General features: G+C 37.0%; 1 protein-coding gene across 1 annotated transcript in view; it reads right to left on the bottom strand.

Annotated features, from left to right (window-relative positions):
• Positions 1–7,889, bottom strand: part of ppm1g (protein phosphatase, Mg2+/Mn2+ dependent, 1G) — an 80,140-nt gene extending 72,251 nt beyond the window's left edge. The window contains exon 1 of the mRNA XM_041250721.1: positions 7,343–7,889. Coding sequence (XP_041106655.1) covers positions 7,343–7,453 — 111 coding nt within the window. The 5' untranslated portion in view covers positions 7,454–7,889. The remainder of the gene's footprint in view (positions 1–7,342) is intronic.
• Positions 7,890–12,502: the final 4,613 nt, after the last annotated feature.

The raw sequence follows: 12,502 nt of genomic DNA, 5'->3' as shown, positions 1-12,502 counted from the left end.
CACAATGTATCCAAGCATCTTGTTAGCCTTTTTTATAGCTTCCCCACATTGCCTAGATGAAGACATTTCTGAGTCAACAAAAACTCCTAGGTCTTTTTCATAGATTCCTTCTCCAATTTCAATATCTCCCATATGATATTTATAATGTACATTTTTATTTCCTGCGTGCAGTACCTTACACTTTTCTCTATTAAATGTCATTTGCCATGTATCTGCCCAGTTCTGAATCTTGTCTAGATCATTTTGAATGACCTTTGCTGCTGCAACAGTGTTTGCCACTCCTCCTACTTTTGTGTCGTCTGCAAATTTAACAAGTTTGCTTACTATACCAGAATCTAAATCATTAATGTAGATTAGGAATAGCAGAGGACCTAATACTGATCCCTGTGGTACACCGCTGGTTACCACACTCCATTCTGAGGTTTTTCCTCTAATCAGTACTTTCTGTTTTCTACATGTTAACCACTCCCTAATCCATGTACATGCGTTTCCTTGAATCCCAACTGCGTTCAGTTTGAGAATTAATCTTTTGTGCGGGACTTTGTCAAAAGCTTTCTGGAAATCTAAATAAACCATGTCATATGCTTTGCAATTATCCATTATCGATGTTGCATCCTCAAAAAAATCAAGCAAGTTAGTTAGGCACGATCTCCCTTTCCTAAAACCATGTTGACTGTCTCCCAGTACCCTGTTACCATATAGGTAATTTTCCATTTTGGATCTTATTATAGTTTCCATAAGTTTGCATATAATAGAAGTCAGGCTTACTGGTCTGTAGTTACCTGGTTCAGTTTTGTTTCCCTTTTTGTGGATCGGTATTACGTTTGCAATTTTCCAGTCTGTCGGTACCACCCCTGTGTCAAGAGACTGCTGCATGATCTTGGTTAGCGGTTTGTAAATTACTTCTTTCATTTCTTTGAGTACTACTGGGAGGATCTCATCCGGCCCAGGGGATTTGTTTATTTTAAGAGCTCCTAGTCCCTTTAACACTTCTGCCTCAGTTATGCTAAAGTTATTTAAAACTGGATAGGAACTGGATGACATGTGGGGCATGTTGTCAGTATCTTCCTTTGTAAAAACTTGTGAAAAGTAATCATTTAACATATTTGCTATTTTTTTTTCTTCCTCTACGATTTTGCCATTTGTATCTCTTAAACATTTAATCTCCTCTTTGAATGTTCTCTTGCTGTTGTAATATTGGAAAAACATTTTGGAATTGGTTTTAGCTCCCTTAGCAATGTTCATTTCTATTTCTCTCTTGGCCTTTCTAACTTCCTTTTTGACTTGCGTTTGCAGTTCCGTGTACTCTTTCTGCGTACTTTCTTTTTGGTCCTTTTTTAATGCTCTGTAAAGTGCCTTTTTTCGCTGAATATTTTTTTTAATTGATCTATTAAACCATTTTGGCAATTTAGTTTTACATTTAGATTTGTCTACTTTAGGGATGTAATTGTTTTGCGCCTCTAGTACTACATTTTTGAAGAACAACCATCCTTCTTCTGTGGGTGTTTTCTCTATTTTACTCCAATCTACTTCTGTTAGTCTCTGTTTCATGCCTTCATAGTTTGCTTTTCTAAAATTGTAAACCTTAGCTTTAGTCTTTACTTTTGGGGATTTAAAAAACACTTCAAATGAGACCATGTTGTGGTCTGAGTTTGCCAGTGGTTCTCTGACCTCTGTTTTAGTTATTCTATCTTCGTTATTTGAAAAGACTAAATCAAGGCATGCCTCCCCTCTAGTGAGTGCCTTCACAAATTGTGTTAGGAAGCAGTCATTTGTCATTTCCACCATTTCTATTTCATCCTTCGCGCTACCCACCGGGTTTTCCCATTTTATTTGGGGGAAGTTGAAATCCCCCATTAGTATGGCTTCTCCTTTGCTACACACATTTCTAATGTCATTGTATAACAGATTATTGTGCTCACCATCTGAATCTGGCGGTCTATAGCATGCTCCTATTATTATGCCTTTTGAATTTTTGTCTGTTATTCTGACCCATATTGATTCGGTTTTATTTTCTTTGTCCAGGTTTAACACCTGGGCTTCAAGACTGTTTCTTATGTATAGCACTACCCCTCCTCCTCTTCTGTCCTGCCTGTCTTTCCTATACCGTGTATACCCACAAATATTATATTCGTCCCCATCACTCTCAGACAACCACGTTTCTGTAACACCTATCACATCATAGTTACCTGTTAGTGCAGTAGCTTCAAGTTCTAGAATTTTGTTTCTGATACTTCTAGCATTTAGATAAATACATTTAATGGTTGTCTTACCTGAGTTGTTGTTCTTGTTTTGATGCGGTCTCCCTTCTGTTTTTTTGTTGATTTCTCCCCCCTTCCTTTCTAGTTTAAATGCTTCCGAACCTGCTCGAGGATCTTTTCTCCGAGTAGACTAGTTCCCTTGTTATTTAAATGCAGTCCATCCCGTCTATATGTAGTTGTAATATGGGAAATAGCACACAGCAGCTCGCATAGTCTATGTTAGTGAAAACCTGACAGCGTGTAGCACAGCCAGCTCTAATATTTGTTATTTATTTAATTAAAAAAACAAGTTTATTTTCAGTGAGTTTAAGTTATGTACAATATTAAATACATCACAGCAAGCACATTGTCATATATTGCAGACATTTATAAACCAGTTTTTCATTACCACAATCTGAGAGCTAAATTTAGTGAATGGCAGTTTTTCTACTGTAATCAAATAACCTGCATTACATTTCATTTTTTAAATCCTAAATGTTTAATTTCTTTTTACTACAAGTCCCAAGTATTTCTATGCATTCTGCTATCACCGTTCTTAAAATGGTCAGCTTGAGGAATAAACTCAGTTTTCCTAGCTGCAGCTGACCCTGCTTTAGTACAAAACTTGCACTACATTTACTGTTTTTCATTATGGTAACATCTTAAATTACTGTGCCTGCTTCTTTGGCTGAAGAGATATTATCAGTTTGTCACCAGGAGGTTCCCGGTTCAAATCTGGGCTCAGCCACCGACTCACTGTGTACGACCCTGAGCAAGTCAATTAACCTCTTTGTGCTTCATCCTTTGGATGAGACATAAAACTGAGGTCCTTGCAAGTGACTCTCCAGCAGCAGTTGTTGATGCACAGTTCATCCCCTAGTCTCTAAGTCACTTTGTATAAAAGCCTCTACTAAATGACCAATTAATGTGGTAGAGAAACTGAAATGATAGATACAATAAATGACTGATTCCTGACCTAGTGTGTCCAAATCCCAATAAGGATTGAGGAATTTCAGATATAGTGAACTAAAACATGTTGTGTAAATTAAAAGTAGCAGAACCATTAGGGTCAAGATGATCATGACATGATTTAATATGAAATCTACTAGGATTTCAGGTAGGAACTGAAAAGAATAGATTGGGCTTAGCCACTGCATTACAGGAAAAAGAAGTGCTTTTTTTGGTGGCCTCAATACGCTTCAATCGGTACTGCTTTCAATTAGTATATACATGAACTGCCACTCACAATTGACCAATGACATGCTTGCTGTCTGCCAAAGAGCGAGTTTCAAATTTCTGTTTGTGATTGGGTTATTTACTGTCATTCACGAGAGGTTCAACCTTGAACTCTTTTGATTGGACAATGCACACAGCTTTACACTTTACAGTACAAACGGACGCGCAACGTGACGGAACACTGAGTGAGAGACGTGAAGTATGGCCTGACAGCGGTAGGGAAAGGAAAACTTTTTTTTTTTTTTTAAATGTGCTATTTGTTTTCGTCTAAACGGCAGAAGACTGTTGATGAACCGTCTGAAGACAATAAGATAGCACCTACCACCAGCAGTCCTGCGCCAGTCAAACTGTAACTAAAATTAGTCAGGATTTGTGAAATTAAATAAAATGGTTTGCTTTGAAGACAAAATGTTAGTTAACAAAAATGAACAGCCATAAGTACGAATGAAATTATATATAGTTATTTTAATTTATTATCATAATGTGAAGATGAAATCTGATGCACAAGTTAAAAGTTCAAGTCCTTTGCTTTGTATTTCCTTTTGTTTTTGATCATAAGTGTTCTAAAACTGAATAGTTTTTTTTTTATCAATTTTGCACAACAGTGTATTTGGTCTAATGTTAAAAAAAAAAAAAAGTTTGTTCTTTATTTTTCGAAAATGAATTGTCAATGCACAAATAAGAAATCAGGTTGCCAATTGCACCACTGTGATTACTCACCTTAAAGTTACCATTTTCATCCCCCCCTGAAATAAAATCCTGGCTAAGCCCCTGCTCCAGGGTTTATTATTTAAAAATAAAAATATAGTATTTTTATGTTTTTCGTAAGTGGGTAGAGAATATGTATGTGCGCAGTTTATTTCAAACCTTAGTAACATAACCAAAGTGTGTTAGTCTGCAAAAATGTGCTAAAACTGAGTGAATTTGATGTAGCCCTGTACAATGGTAAAAAGACAGCTACATTTGGAGTTTTTCTACAACAAAACAGCTAAACCACCAACTCCAGAGACAACAGAAATCGAACTGACTTCTATAGCTCAGAATGTTATTAACAGCACGAGTGTGACAATACTTCCATCGCCTGTAAAGTGTTGTTTACAGCTCTCTTGATTGTCACAATCTGGCATATAACCATTTGTGACGAAAGATCTGGTAATGCTAGAAAGCTAGCTTCATGTTTCGCTTCTTTAGTTTTTGTTTAGTTTTTTTTTTTTTTTGGGAGAGGGGTTGCTGTGCCTCACCAGTTTTTCAAGCCACGAATCACCTCTGACTATACATCACATAGAGGCATTCACACTGGACGCATCGCATAAACCCGACAGCGTCAAATAGAACTTGTCCTATTCTTCTGTGCGTGTCCGGCGTAAACGCGTCTAACCAATCACACTCCAGCTATCACCCACTAGTCAGCATGACAACAAACATCAACAGGTTGCCCCTAAGCTGCCTGATGAAAATTTAAACAGTAGATATTGCCTAAATTAAAAGTTTCCTTAAAGACAATGGAAACAAACACCCCGTTCACACTTGCGGTTTATTCCGGCCCAGGGCCGCCGTATCTCATGTGTGAACGCTCGAAAAATGAAAAGGCGGTACTGGGCCGGGTGAAATTTAGACCAGCTTTTTGATGCGCCCGAAAGTACCAATGCCGTCTCAGGGCCGGCCTATGTGCATGTGTGAACCCAACCCTGGGCTGGCCTTAACCCGTCAGTGTGGTGACATACTTCAAATCACCCTTAGCGGTCCATTTGTTCCGAGCTTGTCAGGCACATCAGGTCCAATTTATTTTCACATGTGCTGTTTTAAATATTCCCCCCCACCCCCAGAGTAAAGCAGGTTTAAAAGGTACTGAATCGCCAAGCCCCACCCATTGTTCGCTGTATTTTTCACATACCTCTTTATAGATGTAGACACTCTCCTGATCACTTGTTTTTTGAAAAAGACTATAAATGTCAATATTGATAAATAATGCATACAACGTTGCATTTTCAGTCACCATTAATATATAATCTGTATTGTGACTAATGTAATGCACACATCCTTGTTTGCTGCATTTACGCATGATCCAACACGATCGCTTCTTTCCACAGTAATCGATTGCACTGTCAACACACGCCTTTATTGTATCTTATGCAGCAAGTACAGTACCAACAGTGTTGCAAAAAATATGATTGCCATATTTACATCTGCAAATTTCCCAGCTCAATCTCTTATGCCGACTTCCGGTAAAGCAGTGTTTAGGTCACTGTTTACATTCCCGACAAACACTTTGCTGCAATTTAGGATTCCTTTTGAGCCACATATGTGAACGCACTTAGGCCCCCTATAACCGCAGCTGTCAATGGAAATTGAGACGGCCCTGAGATGGCCCAAGGCCGACTCAGTACATGTGAACGGGGTCAAACATAGCTACAGTAAAGAAAACTTTAGGATTTTTAACAGTAACAAAATGAGTCCAGACGGGTAAAAACAAACAAAAAAAATCCTCCAATTGAATTAAATACATACGTGTATAAATATAACACACATAATCTTCATGTTTATGTATATTTTACTTTTTTTTTTAGGACAGACAGTAAATACATAAATGTTCAATCATCAAAATGCTTACTAATTTGTGGAGAATGGCATGAGTATAAAGCCTTGTGTTTCAAACAGAAATCTGTATCTTTAAACCAAACAGTTGTATAAAAAGCTTAGTTTTTTTATGATTAAGAACTTCAACGGTAGCCTACATATTAAATATTCAACACATTAATGGTTCTGTTGGTTAAACTGCTTTAGTGAACCACAAGTGCTATACTGTTGCTTGTTTTACTTATTTAGCATGTATTGTGACTCAGATGTAGTTAAAACCCCATGGAAAGCTCGCGGGACCAGTTTTCTCCAAAAACGAGCAAAAAACAAAGTGGACCGGCAGTAAGAAATATAAAACCATGGAAATACAGGCTGCAAATGCGTTTTTGGAGCAGCATTTGGAAATGAAATGGTAGAGAAACGTAAAAATTCAGCATTAGGGTAATTATTGCTATTTATTATTATTATTTATTATTATTATTATTATTATTATTATTATTATATGCCGGTATGTTTTCCTTTCTTCCTATTTGCACTGTGTTCTTATCTAACTATGGTTGTCTAGGTTTTTATTTTAAGGGACAGTGCTCCATCATACACACGAACGAGTAGTAATTAATAAGTATATTATTTAATAATAACACATATCGACTTCTTGCCGTTTCATACGTTCTAGTTATTTGAACGCCTTTTGTGAAAGCAATTTAACGTCGTCAAAATGCGCTGGACGCCGACGCGCTCAGTATGAAGACCTAAGGCTGTACTGCATTAACCCTGATGTGGCTACATATGTGGTTAATATAACAAATTAAACCTTTCAACAAGCACTTATGAATAAATACAAGTTGTCAGAATCTGACTTTCGGGTTTAAACCTGGTTCAACAATAATACAGTATTGGTTAGGCCCTGTGAGACATATGTACAAGGTTTCAACGAACAGATACAGGGTGTGTAACATTCAGGCCGGTATATTATTTAAATAAATAAATAAATAGATAAATCACCACCTTCTGACCTGATCTACCAAGTGCTTGAATGATGCGAGATACACGACTGACTGATGAAAGTATCAGTCAATATCTATTCAGTGCTTTCCTTCTATGAAAGTTCAAGCATTTAAAATTGACCAACTTGCCACTTGAACAAAAACAGTATGAAACATCCTACTCAACACATACTAAACATGTAGGGCATTAACTACGAATATATTTGCAGCGGACATTAACATGGTTTGAGATTACATTTTGTAAAATGGTATTCTGGAGCCTGCAGGTACTTTTTAGCTTACCTCCATGGAAACCCTCCACCCCTGCATGGCTGCAAACCCAAAACTCAGCTGCTGGTTCCCTCCGTTGCCTGTGGATTTTACTGTGTTGGGCTGTGACAAGTAAGCCCCCATGTTTCAGAAATGGAAATCTTACTCGCGGGTATCAAATGTGCCAATGATATTTAGTATATAAATTACGGCAAAATAGTAATTATGTGATAATACGATTGTGATTTTGTTTTTAGTCACTCGAGAACGGAAAAACAACTTAATATTTTGATGTTTAACAATCACATGCGGTTTATACAACCCTGAGACGGAAAACCTATGCGTCCAGTATAAACCTAAAAATCAAGAACATGCGCGTGACTAAACCGGAAGCGGAAAAAAAAGACTGCGCGCGCAAACTTTTTCTAAATGAACTTAAGCAAAGATCTTCTGCAAGGTAGTCAATCCGCCTTTCCTTCCGTCCCTGTCGAAGCGGTGCACCATGGAAATGCACAGTTCCGGTAGCGATGTATCCCTTATCTGTATAATGTAAAATCTGCCTCATTTTATATCCAAGCCGCCTGTTTTTAAAACGATTGCATTTTAAACACGATTCACCTGGATTTATTTAGCCACTCCTCCTACACATATGGGCGTCTGCTTAGAAATAAATTATTATTTCTACGATCGATGTTTTCACCTGGCCTGCCAAGTGCTCTTTATTTGCCACTGTCCTGCATATTCATGTGCAGCCAAGGCGGGTGTGGTTTGGTTGTCAAGGACAGACAACAACTAAGTATATATAATGCATTAGAGGTTTTGGCAATATTGAAAAACAATAGTAATATCTCATTTTTTTCTGCGGGATGATCTTTTGATATTCGTAAATCAAATCTAAAGTTTAAGAGGATATAAGTAAAACATACATAAAATACACTAAGAACTACTATTGTTAGAGTATTCAAAACTGTTCAGTCATGAATTGCAACCGTACCTGAGAAATGAGCTAAGAATATAAATACAAGCTGGTATTTAATTTAAAGAGATGTAAATGTACATATTTTAACTTGAAGCAGTTGCTTAATTAATACGACATATACAATGTATTTTTAATAATATAGATTATTTTCAATAATAGACATTGTGTTTTTAATAATGCGTAAACAATAAATCATACATATAAGGAGAAAGGATATGAAACAGACTTCAGCCAATGACAAGCTTCTTAAAGAAATACATATTTTTTAAATGAAGTAGTTGCTGTTATTATTTATTTGTTTATTTATTTATTAGCAGGCGCCCTTAATCGGTGACTTACAGTTGTATACACAAAATACATATCAAGAATTTCAGTACAACTAAGAGCAAGATAATGACTTAGGTCCTAATAAGAGCAAATCAACACAGAACAATTTGATATCGGGGCAGTTCAAGAGCAAAGAGTTGATAGTGGTTAGATACGAGTACACGTGATATACAAAACACTACAGATTGGATTAATAGATACAGACAATAAATAGACAATGCACTTTTAATTGTGCATTTATACAATAGGTATAAATAAGCTGATCCCTGTACACTTCAGCCGTCAACACCGGGCAGAAGGAGATCTACATCAACAGACGGAAGGAAACACAAATGGATGGAGACGCAGATGGATCACATTAGTTTAGTGTAAAGCTACGTCTTAGTTGGTGCTTATCTTGGCGAGAGCCGAGTTCAAATCAGCATGAAGTTTTAACATCTACTCTCATGTAATGGTAATCATAGATGCCGCTAAATCATAAATATTAGGAGAAAGGATATGAAACAGACTTCAGCCAATGGCAAGCTTCTTAAAAAGAAATACATCTTTTTAAATGAAGCATTTGCTATTAATTAATAGATCCAGACACTAAATAGACATTGCCTTTTTAATGATGCATTTATACAAAATGGTGCCGCTTATTAGCAACTCTGATAAGACAGCTTTTGATGTTAACATTTTTACAGGAACCAATCCTATACTATGGCTTTTCGCTTATGAACAACTTTCAGATAATGACAGCTTTTTGACGGCTACCTGCAGCATCTACTGTATATAAATAACAAGCTGAATTCAGGAGCTCTAAAACGTACAAAAGATCAACCCTCGGAAAATTGAAAAGGAGATATTACTATTTCCTTTTACTGTGCTGCCACAATTAAATGCGGGACACCTCCGAGGCATTAGTACTATTTGTATTAGTGATTGCATTAATAATAATAGGCCTAATCTACCCGCTACCAAATCACACTCCAGTGTTGACTGCTTATGAACATGTATGACACTGGCAATTTCTGACAGCACTTCGGCGATAAAGATTTCTTGTCAGGCCAGGTGAAAACATCGATCGTAGAAATAATAACACGTACGTGTTAAGGAGGGGTGTCTCTAAATAAATCCAGGTGAATCGTGTTTAAAAATGCAATCGTTTTAAAAAGAGAAAGCTTGGAACAGGAAATGACGCAGATTCTCCTGATACACCGCCTAGGCACTGACGGAACTTCAAATGTTAAATCAGCGGAGTTGACCAGCTTACTTGTTCACATGGGCAAACATCCGGGAACTGCACTCCAAACCGAAACTGGGGCGAAAATACGACATATGACACAGACACGGTTTTTGGGCTGGAACCGCATTTTAATTGGTCTATGTCTGTCACATGAATATGTCGTCACACGAGTGGAAAAGCACGCAGGCATTTTTAACATTGCTATCAGAGAAAGAGTGAGAGTCCTAGGAGGGGTTGAGAGTAAATCTTAACAAAAAATTTGTTGTGCACATTATTTTGTATTATATATATATATACTAACTCTGACGAATAGAAAGCAAATACGACTGTTTCCAAAGACATTACCAAATACTTGTCTTTTTAATTCTGTGCATCCAAATACTTGTAATTAAAAGTTTGAAGAATTAAGGCTATTGTTCTGTCCTAAAACAGCAGGTTGTCAAACAAACTTGTGACGTAATTTTTTTTGTTAGATAAGCGGGGGGGGGGGGGGGGGGGGGGTATTAGATTATTCTCCATTTTATCGCAACTGAGGTACCGTTCTCTTGAGCGAAAATTGTAAATGGGTTCTTGAGCTGAAACCTCCAGGTAGAAGGGGTACAGTTTCAAAAAACGATTGAAATCCCCTGGCCTACAGTATAAACTATCAGGAATAGATAAGGAAAATGGTGACTAATACAATACAATAAGATTTATTTGAAGTTGTTGAAGGGCACTGGTCTGTTAAACCTAGAAGGACATTACATAAGTAAATGAAATGTCTTTTTTTTTTTGGAATACCATGTTCCTTCTCAAAAGTGTTTTCATATTACCTTTAATAAAGGAAAACGCCTGCTTTAATTAATTTTCATATATTTATGTAAATTTCCTTATTGTAATAAGAAATACTTTTTTAACATTTACATTTTATTTCTGTTTCTTCATTAAAAAAATGATTTTTCTGGGGAGAGTAAGAAATACATTAACTTTGATTCATGTACTAAGGGTTACTCTCAAATGAATTCACGATACAGTTTATGGTAAACTGCGCTTGCATGACTTTGAAACTCATCTGTCAGCTGAGCAGAATATCCGAAAAACTGGGCTGAGTTATCTAAAAACCAGCGTAGCCCATAATTTGGGACGTAATCAGAGCGGCCCGACATTTGGGACGTAAATGAAAAAAGGTCAGTCTAGATGTAAAACTGTAATAACTTTTGAGATAAACTAATGTATCATATAACAAAACTGCAATAGTGTATATATTTGATATTAAAATACACTGTGCAAACGATTACACCGTGTAACAATTTTTCTTTTTTTTTTTTGGTTCCTGGGTAGTAAGTGTTATTTCCTAATTGCTTATTCCTCAAAAGTATAGAAAATGGCTATTATTCCCCACAAACTTTGCTTTTGTGACCAGGACAGTGATATTTTGAAATTTACCTATTTTCCAGAACATTCCAGATAGATTCAGTGCTGAGTAAACTTGGAGTAACTTCTAGAACTTTCTAGAACTTTCCAGTAATATAAATAGTAGTATAAATACAGGGACCTTAAGCCCACCAGTTCAGTTTAGTTCCAGCTGCCTAAGTGGATACATATCTGCATTTTTCTGAGATGGCATCAAGAGGCTGCAAGCATCCGGTAGACGCATTTTGCTATGTCTGCAGCCAATTTATCAAGACAAGAGCGAAAAAGTACTCCGTGGAAGCATCTGCTAAGATGTGTGAGGCCTACAAGGCATATTTCGGCATGCCTGTCGGGGATCAAGACAAACCCTGGGCGCCTCATTTCACCTGCGAGCACTGCAAAAAAACTCTGGAAGGTAAGATGGACAATTGTTGCTCGGAAATTTATGTTATAAAATTTGTTAAAATTTTTAAAATTGTAAACGTTTTTAATTTTAAAATGTTTTACAATTTTCAATGTTATTGAAAAAATATATATGAAAAATGTTGCGAGAATCTCTTACACATTAGTCATGGGTGAAATAAATGTATTTTTGTAGGATGGTACAGAGGGGAAAAGAGCCATGAAGTTCGCTATCCCAAGAATTTGGCAGGAACCCACTGACCACTCAAGCAACTGCTACTTCTGCATGGTGGACCCTTCCAAACGTCGGACTGGCAAGAATGCACCTGCTATCACGTATCCGGACCTTCCTTCATCCATCGCCCCGGTGCCACACTGCCATGAGCTCCCCGTACCCACTCCCCTGGAAAGAGAGCAGCCGTCTTTAGAAGAGAGCAGCAAGTCAGAGAGCGAGGAAGATGTTGTAGATCCAGATGACAATTTCAGAGGTGGAGCTGAGGAGAGAAACCCATACTTCTTTATCAGAGTTGCTAATAAGCGGCACCATTTTGTATAAATGCATCATTAAAAAGACAATGTCTATTTAGTGTCTGGACCTATTAATTAATAGCAAATGCTTCATTTAAAAAGATGTATTTCTTTTTAAGAAGCTTGCCATTGGCTGAAGTCTGTTTCATATCCTTTCTCCTAATATTTATGATTTAGCAGCATCTATGATTACCATTACATGAGAGTAGATGTTAAAACTTCATGCTGATTTGAACTCGGCTCTCGCCAAGATAAGCACCAACTAAGACGTAGCTTTACACTAAACTAATGTGATCCATCTGGGTCTCCATCCATTTGTGTTTCCTTCCGTCTGTTG

Source organism: Polyodon spathula, chromosome 5, assembly GCF_017654505.1.
Source record: "Polyodon spathula isolate WHYD16114869_AA chromosome 5, ASM1765450v1, whole genome shotgun sequence".
Classification (NCBI taxonomy): Eukaryota; Metazoa; Chordata; class Actinopteri; order Acipenseriformes; family Polyodontidae; genus Polyodon; species Polyodon spathula.
The sequence above is the reverse complement of the archived record's forward strand: the minus strand, read 5'-3'. Positions and strand labels throughout refer to the sequence as shown.